The sequence below is a fragment of the Kickxella alabastrina genome (genome assembly GCF_025024165.1).
Source record: "Kickxella alabastrina strain RSA 675 chromosome Unknown BX661scaffold_1, whole genome shotgun sequence".
Classification (NCBI taxonomy): Eukaryota; Fungi; Kickxellomycota; class Kickxellomycetes; order Kickxellales; family Kickxellaceae; genus Kickxella; species Kickxella alabastrina.
This window is the reverse complement of record NW_026251472.1, coordinates 1,630,598-1,650,366: the sequence shown is the minus strand read 5'-3', so window position 1 is coordinate 1,650,366 and position 19,769 is coordinate 1,630,598. Positions and strand designations below refer to the sequence as shown.

General features: G+C 47.9%; 7 protein-coding genes and 1 non-coding gene across 8 annotated transcripts; 3 read left to right on the top strand and 5 right to left on the bottom strand.

Moving 5' to 3' along the window:
* Positions 1–21: 21 nt before the first annotated feature.
* Positions 22–990, bottom strand: BX661DRAFT_175999 (uncharacterized protein). The gene has a single exon (XM_051534230.1). The coding sequence runs from the start codon at positions 923–925 to the stop codon at positions 113–115; it is 813 nt and encodes a 270-aa protein (XP_051395434.1). The 5' UTR covers positions 926–990; the 3' UTR covers positions 22–112.
* A 180-nt stretch (positions 991–1,170) lies between these two features.
* Positions 1,171–1,244, top strand: BX661DRAFT_t3. The gene has a single exon. It is a non-coding gene; the product is annotated as a tRNA-Ile (tRNA).
* A 1,852-nt stretch (positions 1,245–3,096) lies between these two features.
* On the top strand, positions 3,097–7,281 carry BX661DRAFT_139232 (PMCA-type calcium-translocating P-type ATPase; the record flags this gene model as incomplete). The annotated part of the gene is made up of 5 exons (XM_051532775.1): positions 3,097–4,019; positions 4,218–4,766; positions 5,049–5,175; positions 5,359–5,688; positions 5,998–7,281. Coding segments are annotated over 5 exons (3,213 nt in total), but the record flags the coding sequence as incomplete, so codon positions are not given.
* Positions 7,282–10,214: 2,933 nt separating this feature from the next.
* Positions 10,215–12,461, bottom strand: BX661DRAFT_195600 (uncharacterized protein; the record flags this gene model as incomplete). The annotated part of the gene is made up of 4 exons (XM_051537964.1): positions 10,215–10,242; positions 11,267–11,542; positions 11,729–11,853; positions 11,955–12,461. The coding sequence occupies 4 exons, from the start codon at positions 12,459–12,461 to the stop codon at positions 10,215–10,217; spliced, it is 936 nt and encodes a 311-aa protein (XP_051395432.1).
* An 80-nt stretch (positions 12,462–12,541) lies between these two features.
* BX661DRAFT_195599 (uncharacterized protein) lies at positions 12,542–13,136 on the bottom strand (the record flags this gene model as incomplete). Its single annotated transcript, XM_051537963.1, has 2 exons — positions 12,542–13,063; positions 13,104–13,136. 2 exons carry the CDS (start codon positions 13,134–13,136, stop codon positions 12,542–12,544), a joined length of 555 nt encoding a protein of 184 aa, XP_051395431.1.
* Positions 13,137–13,757: 621 nt separating this feature from the next.
* Positions 13,758–15,704, top strand: BX661DRAFT_175993 (phosphoribosylaminoimidazole carboxylase). Its single transcript, XM_051534229.1, has one exon. The coding sequence runs from the start codon at positions 13,867–13,869 to the stop codon at positions 15,616–15,618; it is 1,752 nt and encodes a 583-aa protein (XP_051395430.1). The 5' UTR covers positions 13,758–13,866; the 3' UTR covers positions 15,619–15,704.
* Positions 15,705–16,981, bottom strand: BX661DRAFT_175990 (uncharacterized protein). The gene has a single exon (XM_051534228.1). The coding sequence runs from the start codon at positions 16,785–16,787 to the stop codon at positions 15,771–15,773; it is 1,017 nt and encodes a 338-aa protein (XP_051395429.1). The 5' UTR covers positions 16,788–16,981; the 3' UTR covers positions 15,705–15,770.
* Positions 16,982–18,004: 1,023 nt separating this feature from the next.
* BX661DRAFT_175989 (uncharacterized protein) lies at positions 18,005–18,994 on the bottom strand. The gene has a single exon (XM_051534227.1). The coding sequence runs from the start codon at positions 18,828–18,830 to the stop codon at positions 18,057–18,059; it is 774 nt and encodes a 257-aa protein (XP_051395428.1). The 5' UTR covers positions 18,831–18,994; the 3' UTR covers positions 18,005–18,056.
* Positions 18,995–19,769: the final 775 nt, after the last annotated feature.

Genomic DNA, 19,769 nt, shown 5'->3' with positions numbered 1-19,769 from the left:
GAAAAAGAGATCAACAAGCCATCCATATATAGAAAATGTAGTGCCACGAAATGGCATGTGTATTGAATGTTAATATTTATGCGCATCGGTGTTGCGTGGAAAAACACAATTTTTATGCCGATGACTCCAAGTTCTTTTTGGCATTCACAACGAACGCGTGGATTTTCTTCGGGTCCTTGACCTTGTCCGTCTCGATCCCACTCGATACATCCACACCCCACGGCCTGCCAACACCCACAGCTCTGCCGATGTTCTCAGGGGTCAACCCGCCAGCCATCAAAAACGGAATTCCCTTATCAGCCAGTTTCCCAGCAATGCTCCAATCGAAACTCACGCCCTTCCCGCCTTGCTGACTCGTGCCGGCAACCTTGGTATCGAGCAGAACCACAGAATGACAGAATGTCTTGAATAAATCAGACTCGGAGTCCGAAGAAAACGTATCGTCCACGTGAAACACCTTGATGACAGGAACGGGGATTTCCCGCGCCAGCTCCACCGCCTCATCCCCATGTAACTGCACCATATCCAGGGGCACGCTGCGGGCCACTTCGAGAATATGCTCCAGAGACTGGTTCTGGAACACCCCCACGAGCAAAGGCCCTGGGCGCGACTCTTGTCCCTTTCTAGACAGTATGTGATCGGCACATGCGGTGAAGAATTCCGCCGGCGTCGCATCATTATTAATCGAGGAATGCAGCTGTGATGGGTTATGCTGCTGCTGCTGCCACTGATGATGCGTGTTTGTTTGGCGCACGGCTTGTGCGATCTGCTGCCCAGTCGCAATGTCTATAAGTCGTGGGGAGGGCGCAAATATCATCCCGATTATATCTGCCCCCGCATCAGCTGCTGCCAACGCTGCATCGACTGTGCGTACGCCGCAGATCTTTACAACTGTATCTCGCCTGTTTCCCAAAGTAGTCGACATGATTCTTGTGGTTAAGTGATAATGATGAACGAGAAAACGAGAACAAATACGTTGGTACAAAACTGACGTTTCCAAAAAATGTGGAATGAAAAATGATGTTGATGTGTGCGTGAGCGCTTACATTGCCTTGTGGGTTAATTAAATTATTCCAAACAGGCTTTTTAAAAAGTGTGTAATTAAGATTATTTAACTATATAAAGGTTGATGTTCAGAATAAGCGAATTAAGCGGTTAAAACCCGTTTCAGCTCGCTTAGCTCAGTCGGTTAGAGCGACGTGCTAATAACGCGTAGGTCACAGGTTCGACCCCTGTAGTGAGCAATAACTTTTTTGTTGTGATTTTGGGCACGGGTTTCTTTGCCCAATAAATAAATTTCAATGTTGTGAAGAAAAATGTTTTTATATAATAGGCAGTTCTTAAGTATTTTCTGTGCCGATTTCTTTTGAGAAGTGCACACACTCGTTGGGCTTGTTTCTGCCTTTCCTGTGTGGCCATGTGTTTTGTACGCAGAGTTCCAGAAACATTGCTTATTTGTTTTATTTTTTGTTGTTGAGACTCTCCTGCTGCAGAGCGTTGAAACAAAAAATAAAGGCCTCTGTTCCGAAAATAAAATTTTGCAAAACGGCTCACCGCATGAGTTGTGCGAATGAAAAGCCAACATGATATTATAAACATCCTGCGAGTCTTGGCGCTAGTCCACACCCGTTGTGTGCACAAACACCTGATTCCAATAAAAAAAATCGCGGTAGAGCGCTGCTCGGTTGATCTAATGGAACGCGTCAAATAGAAGGCAGTTTCTTTTTATAATAGTCGGCAAAGTTGGCAGTGAAAATGCCTGCATTTTTCACGCCCGCTCTCAACATCTATTATATTGGTAAGGCCACGGAGCATAGCATGTAATGGACCAGTTTGAGGGAGGGACATGCGCACACCGTGATGCTTACAATCTTCTTTTGGAACCTTCTTTAGAAAATTCTTTCTTTGCTGGAGATATTCTTTTTGCTCAACTTTACTCCTCATATTTTTATTGACTGGTGCTGTTGTTGTTCTTTTGGAGCACTGGCTGGCAGGTAAACCCAGGCAGTCTCTTTTCCTTACCCCTCTTATTTTTCTCATAAGCATTTTTATTTTTCACTTCATCCCTACATTTTAAAGCTTTTGCCTTCTCCCGCAATATCTCATTTTTTCTTTTACTGCTTACTGCACACAAGCCCGAGGCAGAGTATATAATAAGAAGCAATCATCTCCCGCCTTCTTAATTTTTACTCTATACCTTATAGTCGGACGTCGTTTTTCTATTGCCTCCTTATTTTTTTCCAATACCCTCTTTTGGAACTCACAAACGGTTCATGCCTTTTGCGCCTGTATTATTCAGTATTTACAATACCGCCCGCTATTGCTCATACTGCTAGCCCTTACATCGGAGGCAGCTACCCTGGAGTTTACTGATACATACAACATCACCACCAGTGTTCTTGTATTAAAATACTAGCCAATTTATTGGTTATTCCCCACATCGTCACTGGTGTCTATACAAAAGACACATCAGCAGACAAAAAACAGCAGAAAAATCACACGTCGCCGCTCCACACATTATTATTATTATCAACCGTTTTCATTAGAATACACGCAATCGTTTCCCTTCCACACACACGCCGGTTTCGTCTGTTCATAACAGGCAAGTATTAAAATATAACTTATACACCATGTAGAATATGCATGTAGCTTCTTTATTGCGTAAAATATTCATCCAAACTGTTCTCGGAAGCATGCGCGCAGTAAATTTGATAATGCGTGCTGTTTGCCGCCACATTCTCGTGCCTTCTGCCCTGTCTTGTTCTGTCTTGTTATGCCTTGTGGCCCAGCCACCGCAAACGAATCTGCAAGTGATATACTAACGATTGTAACAATTATATCCCTGTTTTTTTACTGGAATAAATGCCCCCCAAACATCATACTTCATCTTTGCATTTATGTCACAATCAATAGGTTCAATACGCACACACACACACATACACGCACATACATTGCAGCCGCTAAGGGTTTACAATGGATAACGGATCAGCCGGCCCGGTGCCGGAATACACTTCTCCGCAAAGTACGCCGACAATGCTGCAGGTACAATCCTTGGTGAGCGAAAAGGACGGGGAGCACCAGGTAGCTTCCATAGACATGAACGAGTCCAGCTCTGACGAGCTTGCAGCCATGGTCGCAGACAAGGACATTGCAGCGCTGCAGAAAATTGGAGGCACCGACGGCCTACTCGAGCGGCTCAACGTCAACGTGGATATGGGCATTATACCCGCTAGCTCCAGTATCGATTCAGTATCGGATGCTGCGGAGCCGCTGAAACTGACCAAAACAAAGTCCAAAAACGCAGAGCTGGCCAAGGAGCTCGCCGAAGAGCAGGATGACTCGGAGCTCACCTGGCTGGCAGAGTTCGAGACCGACCGCAAGCTGTACGCAGACCGCGTCGAAAAGTACGGTGTCAATATTCTACCGCCAACGCAGGCGCGCTCGTTCCTGGGGCTTGTCTGGGACGCGCTGCACGACAAAATGCTCATTCTGCTTGTCGTGGCTGCCATCGTCTCGCTGGCCATCGGTATTTACCAGGACGTGCGCGTCACCGGGGACAAGATTGAGGACAGTCAGGACGTGCACTGGGTCGAGGGTTTTGCGATTATCGTAGCCATCGCGGTCGTCACCCTGGTCGCCTCCATTAACGATTACCAGAAGGAGAAGCAGTTCCGCCGTCTTAACGCGAAAAAGAACGACCGCAAGGTGCGTCTGACTCGCGGCGGTCAAGAGTGCTTGGTATCCACAAACTGCATTTTGGTCGGTGACATTCTGCACATTGAGCCCGGAGACATAATGTGCGCCGATGGCATTGTCGTTTCCTCGTCCAACCTCAGATGCGACGAGAGCTCGGTTACCGGTGAGAGCGATGCTATGAAGAAGAGCCGACTTGAGGATGCCGAGAAGGCCACGGCGGATCGCAAGAGCTGGAGGCAGCGCCGGCGCGCCGAGCTGCGCAGCAAGCGCAACGAGCAGCGCGCGAACGCCTACCGCCAGAAGGGAAGGACTGGTGATATTGAGTTTGCCGAGGCGCAGAACCAGTCTGGCGCTGAGGCCGACGAGTCCACGGACGGCGAGGGCGCTGCTGCCGATAAGCCGGCCACCAGTGTGATCTTGGACGGGACTGACCCCAAAGTTGAAGACAGCATTCAGCGGCTATTGCCAGCCCCTGGTGCTGTTTCTGGGAAGCGTGCCAAGGCGTACTCGGGTCGGAAGAGCGACCCTTTCCTTATCTCTGGCAGCCGCGTGCTTGAGGGCGTTGGCCGCTGCGTCGTGGTCGCCGTGGGCGAAAAGTCATTCTACGGCCGCACGCTCATGTCACTGCGCTCCAAGAGCGAGCCCACTCCCCTGCAGCTCAAGCTTAACGGACTGGCCGAGCTCATTGCCAAACTGGGCGGCGCCGCCGGTCTTCTGATGTTTGTCGTCCTCATTATCAAGTACATTGTGCAAGTCACAAAGCCCACAGCTAACCGCGATGCCACTGCCATTGTGGACAGCGTAGTGCGCATTGTCATTTCAGCGGTGACCGTGGTTGTTGTGGCTGTGCCCGAGGGACTGCCGCTTGCTGTGACACTGGCTCTGGCTGTGGCTACCACCAGGATGCTCAAAGACGGCTGCCTTGTGCGAGTCTTAGCCGCATGCGAGACAATGGGCAACGCAACCACCATTTGCTCTGACAAGACAGGCACGCTGACTTGCAACCGCATGACTGTCGTTGCCGGATGCATCGGCGACCAGTACCAGTTCAGCTCATACCCGCCAGGGACGTCGGAGATTCAGCGACGCAAGGCCAAACAGCCTCCGGCCGACGGTCTGGTAACTGATATGGCCGGCCGGGCTGTGCCACCGGAGAAGGCCGTTCTGCCCACACTTCTTGAGACACAGTCCCGCCGCCAGCGGCGCCTGCGCGATCGTCGCTACCGCCATATTCGCCGCCGCCTGAGCCGTGCTGCTGGCGTGGCCTCGGGCTACTCGTCGTCGAGTGCGCTGACACCAACATCTGACGCCATCCCTAGCTTCTCTGGCCTTTCTGATTTGAGCGACCAGAGCGACAACGACGAAGTGGTTGTGGCCACAGCAGAGCTTGGTGAGGAGGCTCCCCTAGCTGTGCTCAACCTCTGCCATGACGCCATTGCTGTCAACTCGACCGCATTTATTCCAGCGGCTGATTTGCAGGTCGACGGCGATGCCGCTGGCTCCGACGATGGTCTACTGGGCAACGGCGCTGCAGGCAAAAGCATTCCATTTTGGCGCCGCCTGCTCGGCCGCTTGCAGAAAAAGTCCAGGGCTAATGCTGATCCTGTGGCCGGCGAGGAGAGCCGCGGCGAGTCTGCCGGCGCTGTGTCAAACGCGGACAAGTTTACTGGGTCCAAGACGGAGACTGCGATGCTCACTTGGTCTGAGACACTCGGTGCACCTCTGTACTCCCAGCTGCGCGACAAGGACATTGACAAGCACGTTCAGATATGGCCGTTCAGCTCCGAGCGCAAGGCAATGAGCACACTGGTTCGCATCCGGCGCCGAGAGGACAACAAGCTTGTGTGGCGCCTGTACGTGAAGGGTGCGCCCGAGGTTGTCATTCAGGACTGTCGCTGGATTGTCGATGTTGATGGCGCCTTTCAGAAGCAGGACAACGCCGAGGGCATTGATGCCAATCTGAACGAGTTCTCCGCTAACAGCCCGACCGGTGTGGACAACGATGATAACAACTTTGGCTCTTTTGGAAGCGCTCACGGCAACATCCCGCAGATCAACCTTGACCACGGCAGCGACAGCGAGAATGAGAAGGAGGGTGGCAATATCACTGGAAACACGACGGGCAGCATGGAGACGCCATATCTGCTCAGCGCCAACTACAATAACCTGCGCAATGCCGGGTCGGACACCACTGATGTCGGCGAGGACGCACTGGTAAACTCTGCCTTCCCGGCGGACTTTGCTCACAACCCTGCGATCCCAGTTCTTCCGCTGGATGAGGAGACCCTGCGCGATCTGCAGCGCACGGTGTCGGACTATGCCTCGCGCGCCCTGCGCACTATTGGTATGGCATACCGCGATTTCGAGACCTTTGACGAGGCCAACCTGGCGCAACTCGAGTCGGACGTCGAGTGGCGCGAGTCAGCCGGCCTGGTCTGCCTGGGCATTTTTGCCATTGAGGACCCGCTGCGCGAGGGTGTCACTGACGCTGTGCGCCGCTGCCAGAACGCAGGAATCATTGTTCGCATGGTCACTGGCGACAACGTTCTTACTGCGCGGGCCATCGCCACACAGTGCGGCATCTTCACGCCGGGCATGGGCGGCATTGTTCTGGAGGGCCCAAAGTTCCGCAAGCTGACGCCGGAGCAGATGGAGTTCATTATCCCGCGACTGCAAGTGCTTGCGCGCTCGTCGCCAGAGGACAAGCGCATGCTGGTCGAATGGCTGCGCACGCACGGGGAAGTGGTGTCGGTGACTGGCGACGGAACCAACGACGGGCCGGCGCTCAAGGCGGCCAATGTGGGCTTCAGCATGGGTATTGCGGGCACTGAGGTGGCCAAGGAGGCCTCGTCGATCGTCGTGATGGATGACGACTTTAAATCCATCGTGCGCGCCTGCATGTGGGGCCGCGCCGTCAATGATGCTGTCAAGAAGTTCTTGCAGTTTCAGATCACTGTCAACGTCACCGCTGTGCTGATTGCTTTTGTGTCTTCAGTTGCTGACGATGAAGAAAAGTCGGTGTTCACCGCCGTGCAACTCCTGTGGATCAACCTCATCATGGATACGTTTGCGGCGCTGGCTCTAGCCACCGATCCGCCAAGCGAAAGCCTACTTGATCGTCACCCTGAGAAGCAAGGCTCGCCGCTGATCACGTTTACCATGTGGAAGAACATCATTGGTCAATCTATCCTCCAAGTGGTTGTGTGCTTCCTCACGCTGTACGCCGCCGATGACATCTTTAATCTGCACACAGTTCAAAGCGCCCAGGACATGCTGGTACTGCGCACTCTGGTGTTCAATACTTTTGCATGGATGCAGATATTCAACGAGTTCAACTGCCGCGTGCTTCATAACGAGGTCAACTGTTTCAAGGGAATGCAGAAGAACTGGTTCTTCTTGGGCATTGTATTTATCTCGGTCATTGGTCAGGTGATTATTATCCAGTGGGGAGGCGTGGCGTTCCAGACGACTGCCCTAGGCGGCAAGTACTGGGCCTTTTCGATTATTGCCGGATTCCTCTCGCTGCCGGTCGGTCTTGTCCTCAGGCTCATTCCCGACGAGCTCATCTGGTGGATGATTCCGTTTGTGTCACAGGACATATACAAGACGCCGCAGAATCTCGAGTGGCAACCGCCCGCCCAGAATGTGCGCAGCAAGCTTACCGGCAACTCGAACAATAACAACGGCAATGTTGGTGGCAATGGCAAGTTTTCTGGATTTGCGGTGGACAACGTGTATAGCCGGTCGAGCGACGAGAACCTGATGTCGGGTATGCATGGCAGCGGCCTCAAGTCGTCGGTTGCTCGCCTTGGCGCCAATATCTCCAAACATATGAGCAAGACCCCGCGCCACGAGCCAGGCTCGCACTCTGCCGATAATGAGGGCTCTGCCAGATATCGTCGCCAGCAGCAGCGATCCTCTCACAGACACACGGGCGACAATGGGGCCGCTACTGCTGCCATCCCGGGCCAGCTCACTATTAACACAAATGTCACCAGACCCGACATTGCCGACGCACCATCGAAGCGCCGGAATAATGTGTCGAGGAAGCGCAGCGGCTCTGGTGATGCCAAGTCTAAAAACATCATAGCCGCAGCTATGGTTCCCTCAATGGTCGCCAGCAGCATCGGTATCGGCATGTCCACCAGCGCTATGCTTCCGAACAAGATGACCATCGAGGAGCTCGTTGACCAAGAGCTCGAGAAACAACAAGAGTAGGAGCAGCTGGACAGCCAGACGGCAGCCAACCACGAAGATTGAACGTGTGTGGCAATGCTTATTTTGTAAACGTTTTTATTCAATTTTTGTCAATTAAAACAATAGGAGGCAATAAATAGGCGTGCGCACATATTTATTGTTTGGAATTCGCACTAAACACCAATGACATTGAACCATCAAGTTTTTTTTTAATTTATGCGTGCGGGCTTTTATTCATTTTAATGAATGTAGTGTGAGGAGAGTATTAGAAGACATTACAGTATACACAATAATACACTTTATGTGTGTACGTGTGCGTGTGCGTATGTGGTTGAGAGACGTACATATGCACACATCATACATCATACATCCAATTGAAATGGAATATATATACGCGTTCTATTAATATCTTAAATTGCGAACACAGTGTGCGCTTTAGTATTGCAGTACAGTATAGTACTTTTTTGATTTGGTACGCAGTCGCGACAACGCGCATTCCAAAGGGCCTGTTTAAATTACAAGCACGTAAAATGAGCAAGTTATTTGCATTATAGGCGCAACTGCAATACACGAAACGTGCAACGAATCGAGTGGCAGATCAGTGACAAACATCAGGTCCAAAAAGTTGCATTGAAAAGACAATTTTGCTTTCTGCTAACCCAATATTTTATTATCAAGTTTTGTAAACACAAGATCAACGTATCCACATATTCTTGGACTTTATTTTTGAAAAGCGCATTTGTAAAGTTTTTTTGCGATCTGGCTGAAGCGTATCGTCGTGTTTACATCTTTCTCATCTGGTATCGGATCTACACTAAATCTATAATATGATTGGAAAATGAGGGTAAACATAATGCCTGAGCATAGTTTACAAGTGATATTAATTTATCTCGGATTTCAAAGTGGCTCAAATACTGGAAAGTATTTGGAGAGGAAAATCAAAACAGAGCCGGGTGAATGGTAATCGCAAACAAAGCAGCTCCCGGCAACAAAAAAATATGAATTGCGTTTTTTCTTTCAATATTTTTACAATTACTATCAGCCGCAATCGTTAAAGTGGCTATTGTTTTGCAGTTGTGGCTGAGATAATAATAATAATTTTATATTTATTTACATTCTCATTAAATAATTCCAAACAACAATTGGCACTGTGGTCGGCAATTCCATGACTTTTTCTATTCCGCCGTGTGCTGTTATTTCTTTTACAATTTTTTACTTGAAAGATCAACAAAACAATCTTGTCTAATGTGAATGTGTCAGTTTGGTTGTAAGATACAAATCTTTTTTTACTAAAGTCCGAACAACAGGTGTGTTGTTTTCTATTTTTAAGCTATTGTTAGAATGGAAGTGGTAAAAGCTCCAAAGTGAATGTGGGAGTGCCTATTCGGATATACATATGTGTATACAACTATCCAAACACGTCTGTGGCCACATGGTATTGTCTCTTGTTTAGCAGCAACAGCTGACTTTTTTGTTGAATCTCTACCGTGTACATTTAGTCTCTGGCACACCAAAGATATGCACGTAAATGTTGAAGATACAATATCGTAGTTGCACCTATTCAGCATTTTCTACTTGTGTATTGCATAAAATACATTGCATTGCATTGCGCCAATTAGTAAACAAACTCTATGTGAGGGCAATATTGTCACAAAGTCTACTGCCGCTTTGGTGGCTGCATCAAAACAGCGGAATAATATAAAAGTCACTTTGCTTTTTTTGGCACACCCACCCAAACATTTAAACAATAGCCATCATTGTTGTATTTGGACTCGTATGTCTATTTGTTAAATACAAAATGATTTAATGTAATTTTTAAAGTACATTTTACATCTGTCCATTTGTATTTGGTTTACAATTCAGCATATTACAGATATAACTTTGTCTCTTGTTGAAAATACAAGCGCAATAATGTAAGCACGTGGAGACAAAAATGCCAATAGGTCAAATTTCATCCATCCGGAGAATAGTGTATCCAGTTGTATTGTGTTAATTGTAATTCAAATTGTAGCATACCATCCCGCATCAAGAATCAAACACTGTTGTACGCATGTGGTTTTTAAACTATTGAACAAAAATCTACCAAATCTATGCCCACGCTACATTATTGTCACTTCTCAAAGCGAGCGGATAAAGGAGACTTTTTTTTCATAAATATCAATTTATTTGCGCGCTTTATTTTCTTTGTTTATTTTTGGTGACGCCACAAGCTAGCTCGCTGTTTACATTCAAGTTATTTATTATGACTTTGCGCGGGAAAACTAATAATGAGGGGAGGGGTCCGAGCACACCCGGTTTGCATCCCCCATTCAAATAATTTCCTAACGATCGCGGCCGCCGCTTCCCACTCTGACCTGCAGGCCGCTGCAAAAAATCACATCTTGCCACTAGCTCATGCCCTCCCCCACTTGCTCTGCCGCTTTGACCTTGTTTTCCAAAATCTATATAAACAGTCTTTTTCTACATGGGAACCAAGATACCTCAGTTGCTTGCTTTTTATTATCTACCCGTTTACTTGTCTATCTGGCTATTTGCGCATCGTTCGTTTACTCTGATATCTCACAACACGCAAGTAAATACACGTGCTTTCCGACTACTTGGAATACCACTGGCCCACCCGATTCGCGCACTCACGCACTCACGGTTACACTACACGCACATCAATAAAACCAAAATATAGATCATGTTTGTCAAGCGGATCCTGAAGCGGTTAAACCTCCGTTCAGTCTTCCATTGCCAAGACTGCGAATACAGCTCAGAGGACGAATCAATGAAGCAATTGCACGAGCAGCTGTGCGGACACTACGACTGGGACTACATGCATTACATAAACTAAAAATTGCATGTCTCACTGGCTTGCCCGACCCGACTACAGAATAAATTAAGCAGAATTCCTGGCTACACATATACATGTTCATACCTCGTGGCTGGGCTTTTTTTTAGATTCAATCGATTTCACTTTTCACTTTTCACTTTTCACTTAATACAATTGCAAAAAAATCACAATCGAATGAGCATGTGGCGACTACAGGTTTTTTCCAGAAATTGAAAATTTACTCACCCCAAAAAACACTCAGTTTAAACATCCGCATGGTCGCTTTCCGCATGTGCTTCACATTGTCAACCTGCATTTTGCATTCGCAATTTGTGTGTGCCTGTTTCTCTCTTGTGGCTCTGACTTTAAGTTGGAATTTCAGGATCGGCGTAAAAGATATCCCCAACCAGAAGATGAGATTGGTGAGTAAAAGATGGTGGCAAACAGCGCTTTATTTATTTATTTGTTTTGCATTGACATTAAACCATGGGATATTGTGTAATTGGTTTGTTGATTGGCTAGGAATGGTAAAAACGAATATATACATTGGAATGCAACAGCTCAACTATCTGGCCCTTGGCCTGGTCAATCAGATCGTACGGAATTTGGCCACCCTTGATGTACAACTTTGATGTGTCGATTATGTGTGGGTCGATGTTGAGCTCCAGCGGCGAGTTGGAAAGAATAAACGTGCTAATAATTGCGTCGAGTTTCGGGCGCAAGCTTTCCGCCACCATAGTCGAGCCGTCGATGCTTTTATCCGGATACACTTGCTTTATGGTATCGGCAATTCCGATGAACGGGTTGTGGATGTTAGCGTTATCCTGAGTGGTTCTTTGCTTGCGCAGCTTTTGACGCCAAATATGCACTGACATACCTGAATTTTATTTGCCGTTTGGAGACACCGCTGCAAGGCTGTGAAAAGCAAGTAGCTGTGATAAAGGCCTCGGTTCTATTGTGTCATTGTGGTGGCAACTCGTCCCTGGCGTATCGCGCGAGCATATCGATGCCGGATTCGACATTCTGTTGGCCGGCGACTGTTGGCACAAGATCGCGTCGTCGGTGGCAATATTAGACTTGGCGATGATAATTGACGACGCGGCTGGTGAAATTCCAACACTGCTGTTCGCATTATCTAGAAGTTCCTGATCGCGCGCAGCATGGCGGCTCTGCATGTCCTGGAAAACAGCATTTAAACGCAAGATAGACGTCCAAAAATTTAATCATCTCTATGCAGAAGCACGACTTGGCAAAGTGTAATCTTCTCATGATCGTCGGCGGTTTGCATCGCTGCAAGAAATGCCTGCCTGCTTGTATCCCTGGGTGTCGTCGAAGATGCGTCCGACAACCGTACATCGCCGTTGTCAGAGTTGTTTTCTGCATTATATATGCTGTTCTTATGCATCCGCGAAAGTTTGGTCGATTTGACCAGCAGGACCATGATAAATAAAATGTGGACAAATACGATTTGGCCCACGAAAATAGTCCCCGCCGAAATGTGCCGGACTTGTAATTTCCCAACCAGCCGCCATGCCAGCGCGCTCGACCAAAACAACACACCAAGTATGAGCGCAACGAACAGTGGGTTTCGTATTCCGTATGCGTCCTGGTATCGCCATATTAATACGTCATAGATAGGCTTGATGATGATGGCGAATACGCCTGTTATGATGATGTGCGGCAAAAACTCCACCCCATTAAAGCAGTTGTAGTAAATGTTGCTCAGCTTGAGGCGAGTAAACAGCGTGCTCATAAGCGTCAAATAAACGACCAGCAAAAGTATGACAGTACATATCACGGCAACGTAAAATATATCCCTCAGGAGCCACCTGGTCAATCTGGATTGGGGCCCATCTCCTCGAATCCGCGTGTAGCGCTCCACTCTTTCTGTTGCGCAGGCGTTCCTGGTAGGCTATCAGTAGACACTAAAATGTTGATCGAGGTTGTCTCCAGAGTAGACTGTATGTTGTTGCTTGCAATAGTCTGTTCATAATCCCTGCATCCCGGTCCGGCATGAGACGACTCCGAGGCTGCGCAACCCGTTCGTTTATGCGCCGAAGGATCAGACCAAAACGCCTGGTGAGTTTTCGATTGCAGCTGTGCTAGGTATTCGATCAGGTTGTCTGGTGTCACCATATTGACTCGAGCCTGCTTTGCCATGTTGTAATGCGTCCGGGAAACGACGTAGTGCCGCGCTAGCAATAGAGTGAATGTGGAATGCCACATTGTGAAGCTGGATGTCATAAGCCACAGGTCAATAAAACAAGGGTAACTCGATACAATCCCGTAAGTCGTCGTGTTGACCACAAACACCACGCCGGCAAATGTGTACACTGAGAGCAGGAGCACCGAGCGCTCGAGCAGCGCGCAGTCACGCAAGTAAAGAGCACAATACAAGATACAAGAATGCCAAAAATGTGCCAACCATAAATAAAACAGACAGCGAGAGTTGGTATAAATGTTGCTGTATACACGATAGGCGCCTTTGGAATATAACCAAAGTTGCTAAATGCTTCGCGTGAATGTGCCGACTGACTGCTGGTATGCATGTCCTTGTTTGAAAACCAACTGAGGTTAGTACTGGTGTTAGAAAAGCGCAGATCAAAAATAGCCGGAGTTTGTAATAAAATACATTAAATTGTGGGAGTTTTAAATGTTTGAAGGCAAGTTTAGAAGAAGAAACAACATAAAATACTTTTTATTAGATCCGCCCCAACTCCAACTCCAGTCTTAACAAATATCGCGCAAAATCTATAGATCACAGCAAGCTTGGTGCAGGATATTTCGTGTGGCAGCATGAACATAGAACATGTTTCTGGAAATTTGCTGAAAAAAGGATCAATGCTTTTGAAAATTAATGCTTCAGAACGATCCGAGAAGCCTTCCTTGTTCATCTCGTGATGCCGAGACCAATCTGGTTGTCTCATGCAGCTCAGCAAATTCACAAATCACAACGGTGAGCCGAGCCAAATTCGGCTATCAAGTGTTATCTATGCCAAAAGAGGGTGTGCTATCAGCAGCCATCATTGGGGAACAAGCGTTATTTTTCCTCTTTCAGTTTTTTTTGAAGCTTGGAACTTTGAGCTCGCCTTTCCAACACGAGGCTTTGAATCACATTTTTCCGCAATCACAAATTCTAACGTTAGCAATTATAATAAATGGACAAGCAGGTCATTGGAATTCTCGGCGGCGGTCAGCTCGGCCGCATGTTTATTGAGGCTGCCAGCCGCATGAACGTCGAGGTGCGCGTGCTCGACCCCACCAAGCAGTCTCCAGCCAAGCAGATCAGCGGTTTTGTACAGCACATCAACGAGCCCTTTACCTCATCCGAGGCCATAAATGAGCTGGCCTCAGGATGCGACGTGCTCACTGTCGAGATTGAGCATGTCAACTGCGACGAGCTGGCGGCTGTCGAAAAGCTAGGCCTGGCAAAAGTCTACCCCTCCTCGAGCACTGTCAGACTAATCCAGGACAAGTACCTTCAGAAGAAGTACCTCGAGGAGCACAATCTGGCGCTGCCAGCGTACGTTAAGTGCGACACATTGGACGAGGCCAAGGCTGCCGGACAGAGTTTTGGCTATCCGTTTGTTCTCAAGTGCCGTCTGGGCGCTTACGACGGGCGCGGAAACTACGTGGTCAAATCCGAGAGCGATGTCACGGCTGGATTCAAGTTCCTCGGGGAGAAGATGCTTTATGCCGAAAAGTTTGTGTCGTTTGTCAAGGAGCTCGCTGTTATGGTTGTGCGTCGCCCTGGTGGCGAGGTCGCCACTTACCCGGTTGTCGAAACTGTGCAGCGCGATAACATTTGCGAGCTCGTCTATGCCCCGGCACAGATTGACGGACAGGTTCGTGAAGTCGCCATGAGGGTCGCCACGGACACTATTTCGTGCCTCCCTGACGGCAGTGCAGGAATATTCGGAGTTGAGATGTTCCTCCACGAGGACGGGCACACTGTAGTTGTCAACGAGATCGCTCCCCGGCCGCACAACTCTGGCCATTACACTATTGAGGCCTGCAACACGTCGCAGTTTGAGAACCACTTGCGCGCAGTACTTGATCTGCCTCTTGGCGACACCAGCCTCAAGGTTCCCGCTGCCGCCATGATTAACATCCTGGGCGGATCGAACGGATTCAGCAGCGTGTTGGATCCGTGCCTTGCTAGCCTCGAGGTCGCAGGGTCAACTGTGCACCTTTACGGCAAGGCTGAAGCCAAGCCTGCCCGCAAGATGGGCCATATCACGGTGGTCGCCGACTCGGCGCTGCAGCTGCGCCGCCGCACCGACATGATTGTTGGCAAGCTAGCCAATTCCTCGGAGGAGGAGCGCAAACGCCTTGCATACCGACAGTCGATAGCTGATTCCACTGACGGCTCGGTCAACGACGAGGAGAAGCAGGATGTCAAGGGCATGTCGCCACTTGTCGGTATTATCATGGGCTCCGACTCGGATCTTCCGACAATGCGCCCAGCGGCTCACATTCTTGAGCAGTTTGGCGTGCCCTTTGAGCTGACAATTGTATCGGCGCATCGCACACCGGATCGCATGTTTGAGTATGCGCGGTCTGCGCACAAGCGCGGGCTAAAGGTGATTATTGCTGGAGCAGGCGGTGCAGCTCATCTCCCCGGGATGGTTGCCGCGCTCACGCCGCTTCCGGTCATCGGCGTCCCCGTCAAGGGCCGCTGCCTCGATGGCGTCGACTCTCTGCATTCAATTGTTCAGATGCCCCGCGGCGTGCCAGTAGCCACTGTGGCCATTAACAACTCTGACAACGCCGCCCTCCTGGCTGTGCGCATCATCGGCGCCTCGTGCCCGACTTATCTGGATGCCATGCAGAAATACATGGACGACATGCGCACTGGTGTCGAAAAGAAGATCGAACGCCTGGATATCACAGGATGGAAGGATTACTAAAGCGCACAGTGCAGGCATTTGGGAATGCGAAATGCATGGGTTTATTAATCGCAACAATATAACTTGAAAACTTTGAACTAAAAATGCCACAAAAGTGAATGTAAGTGATGCCAGCACAAATGCAGTCGAGACCGGTCAACATGAGTGGTAACTTATGCTGTATCTGGACCTTCCATTGCAAACGATATCAGCGAAGACAGCGAGTTTATAACATCGGTGGTCGTTGGGGTCTCTGCCGCATCTGGGGTCGCTGGCGTCGCTGGCGTCACCGAAGGCGTGTTGTCAAGCTTGTCCACTGCGTTGACAATCTTGCTCCAGTTGAAGTACAACCCCAGTGCTATTCCAATCAGCACAAGTATCACAAGTAGCCACGAGACGGCTGGGTGCAAGCGGCAGCAAGTGCACCTCATAAATTTGCCACAGCACGACTCGCAGCATTCACCGCAGCACGAATCTCCACCAGCTTTGCGCCCAGTGTAGCGATCATTGAACGAATTATTGCGTGAAAGCTGCGATGTGGCAGAATATTGTCCTGTTATTGCTGCGGGCTGCGACGGAGGACTGTATCCAGATGACGCGCTGGATGGTTCAGAGTATGCAATTCCTTCCTTCTTGCTCGGGATAGTAATGCTGGGTAGCAGCTGCTGGCGGCTCTGCATTGGCTGCGCCCTGGCTGGATACGGGGCGACCAGCGCGCGTGTAGATCCGACAGTGCTCGTCGTGGTAGGGCGGTGCCCGTATTCGTATCCAGACTCATCGGAGCGGCCCATGCTGCGTGAACTCGTTGGCTTCTCATTATAGTCATTGAATTCTCCGTAATAAGCAGCATTGCTGCCAACTTCATTGTAGCGAACAGTCCCGCCATTTGGGTTATATGCTTGCTGCTGCTGCAGTTGTCGCTGCTGGTGATGATCATGCACTGGCTGCAGCCGTGGCTGATGGTGATGTTGTGGACTGGGCTGAGGCTGAATTACCACAGTTGGCTTGGTCGTGTACTGCTGGTGTGGCGGGCCATTGTAAAAGTTCTGGGGCATAGGGTTTATGTTATGAGCATTTTGAAAGTTTACCACGCGCTGGTTGTCAATAGCCATCGACACGACCCTACTTTCTCTCGATGCAGAATACCAGTCGCTGATGTTGTAATCGTCTTCGACCTTGACACGGTTCATTATTGTTTATGGGAGGTTGTTATTGAAAATGGGAAATGAATAGGAATCGTCGTGAACGGTGCAAAGTTATGATAGGCAAAAATAAAAGTTGTATAAAGGGTATCAAATCGAGATTTAATAGTTAAATTATTTGTTAGATAAACATGCGGGCAAGACAAACGATAAATTGGGAGTGGTAATGCAGTGATGAAGGTGAGGAAAGCAAGAAGAGAAATCACTTTCGATCGTGCCATGAAAACACATTATAGTCTTCCAACGCAGAACTCAAGTCAGCAATGCGTAATGCGAATACGCGTGGTAAGCGTGGTTGTAATGTTCCAGTCTTGTAATAGTGGAAACAAAAATCATCAGCTGCATGGCCTGCATGGAAAAATAGACCACCATCCTTTTTGGGCGGTCCAAACTATTTTTATACGTTGTAAATTCAAAATGACATGCGTGCATGTACGCCAACGATAAACTGGCCAATCCCTTGCAATACTGTTTTTGTTGTTTTAAGAGGGACAGATAAAACACAAAACAATGGAAAGACATGCCTTTCTGTAGAGAACTGCAAAGGCTTTAAGAAAATTGGACTGACCCATGTTTCAAACAAAAAACAATAGAAACGAAAACTATGTTGTAGCAAATTCCCAACCTGCTGGGTAACCTTGGAGATTGTGTTTACGCACCTACCTTTTAACAAAATGCAAAGGTAGTGCGTTAAACCTTTTCGCCAGAGGTAGCAAAAAGGTAGCAAAAAATGAAATATTTATAAGCATTTTTAACAGCAAATTACTATCTAACCAAACAAATATTCCTTTCTGCGCTGGTGCTGCTGTTTTCCAGTTTTTTGTCATCGCAGACTAAGGATAGCGAAAAAAAGTGTCATCAGGCAGATGGAAGTGGAATCGTGACATTGAGAATGATGCAAAAGTTAAGCACCACAACCATATCCTACTTTCAGGCGAGCAGCCTTCTCGTTTTTTACGCAAAAAGGCATCGTCAGAGTCGGCTGAACCCAGGTGTACAGCAACATATAAGATCTTGCTCAAGGCTTTGCCCAAGTCAAAGTCCAAGCCGAAGCCTCTCCTTGCAAGAGGCAGCGCAGTGATTAATATATTCAATCATGGTCGTCTATTGCCTCTAGTTTCTAAGTATGTGTCGGGCTGCTATGCAATCAGAATTGGAAATATGTCGATTTGCAGAATATTTGAATTTTTTTAAGTATTTGTAGTCTCATTCTTTTCTTCAGTGTAAATCAAAACAAGGTTAAAACTATCATACTTATTAGGGAGACTTTGGAACGGGCTGAGAGTCCTTGGAGTTATCTGCTCCCTTCTTGCCGTCGTCCTTCTTACCGTCATCCTTCTTGTTATCCTGCCCGTTTTCTTTGTTTCCAATGATGTTGCCAGTGCCAGTGACGACGACGCCATGAACGCCCTGGACAACAAGGTTGTTGTTAAGCTGCCCGACAACATTGTTATCTCCAATGGAAACACGCTGAATAATGTTCGAATGAACGCGGTTTGCGTTGTCGTTGACAATGGTATGAGAAAGACGGCTCACGTTGTTCGGGTTGTCTCGGGAATGCTCAACAACTTCAAAATGCTGTCTGATGGGCGTACCATCGGCATTGCGTTCGCCGCCGTTGCCGTTGCCATTGCCCCTATTTTTTTCCGTGCTCTGACTGTCCTCCGGGCGTCTGTTTACTTGGGAATGATCTTGATCGGAAGCATTTTTACCCGCCGCCTCAGATGGCTTCTGCTGCTGCAAAGGCAAATACAAGGGGCGCTGTTCTTCAAATGGTTTAAAGTCTTGTTCTTTAAAACTGGGGCGAGAGTCAGAGTCGGGACTAGGGCGGAGGTCGGAGCTGGGTCCAGACGCATGCTCTACATGATGGGTTTCACCCTCTTTGAGGGGCAGGTCGCTCACAGTTATATCGTGTCTTCTTTGAAGTGAACGATTGACATGATTTAGGCCGGCAAGAGACCTGGTCCCAATAGGATGTGAAGCCACGGACGCAATGGTGGCTGCAATAGCAATAGTTAGCAAGGCGCGCATTTTTGAAAGGCAGGGTAGAGGCTTAAATGATAAAAAAAGGTAAATTTGGAGCTAATATAGCAGTTGGATGATATAGAAAGTAAACTAAATGCCCTAAGACAGATATTAAGTAGGCGATATATGCGAGGTGGTCGTTAAGGGGAAAAATATGAAGACGGAGTATGTTGATGTGAAATAAAGAATAATTTTAGTCAAATGTGGGAAATCCTGGCTTTAATATAGCCGCATATTGACTGTGGGTTTTAAACACATTCAGTCTAAAGTGTTCCCTTCCACGCCGCTAGTCTGGCCAAATAAACAGATATCAACAACAAAACCAAGTTGGGCAGACAAACAAGCGACTATACAAGTCAATCAATTGTACCCAAGAGGCTTATTTAGTTTAGGGAGCGCAGAATAATATTAATATAGTTATTCTGGTTGTTCATGAAAACGGCGCCAGCTTGTTGTCAAAATACGCATTTTGGTGTCCCTTTTCAGCCAGTGATGCAGGCATTTTGAAAACAATCGACATGTTTTGGTTTGAACACAACGGCAAAAAATATAAAACAATATTCGGCATACAAGACCGTCGCTTATCAAAATTATTAGAACATTCAAAATTGCGATTTTAACAATGTTGGCAGCCTCCCTCAATGACACCACATGATATTTTGAAATTAAATATACTGAAAAGTAAATGAGCGAAAAATATGCGGACTCCCTAATTTGGATTGTGAAACTTGGATTCTCAACAAAAAAACATCAATAATCCAAAATTGCAATAACACCTTACGGAGGATTAATGAAGAACATACATCATATGTTGAAATAGTGTTTGATGGGGCATATACTAATTTTTAAAAGCTAAAGAGCACACTGAAATATTTCCTTTTTCAACATTGACTGCATATCCACGCTAGCATTGCCAGCTTACACATATCATAAAAATGCTCATAT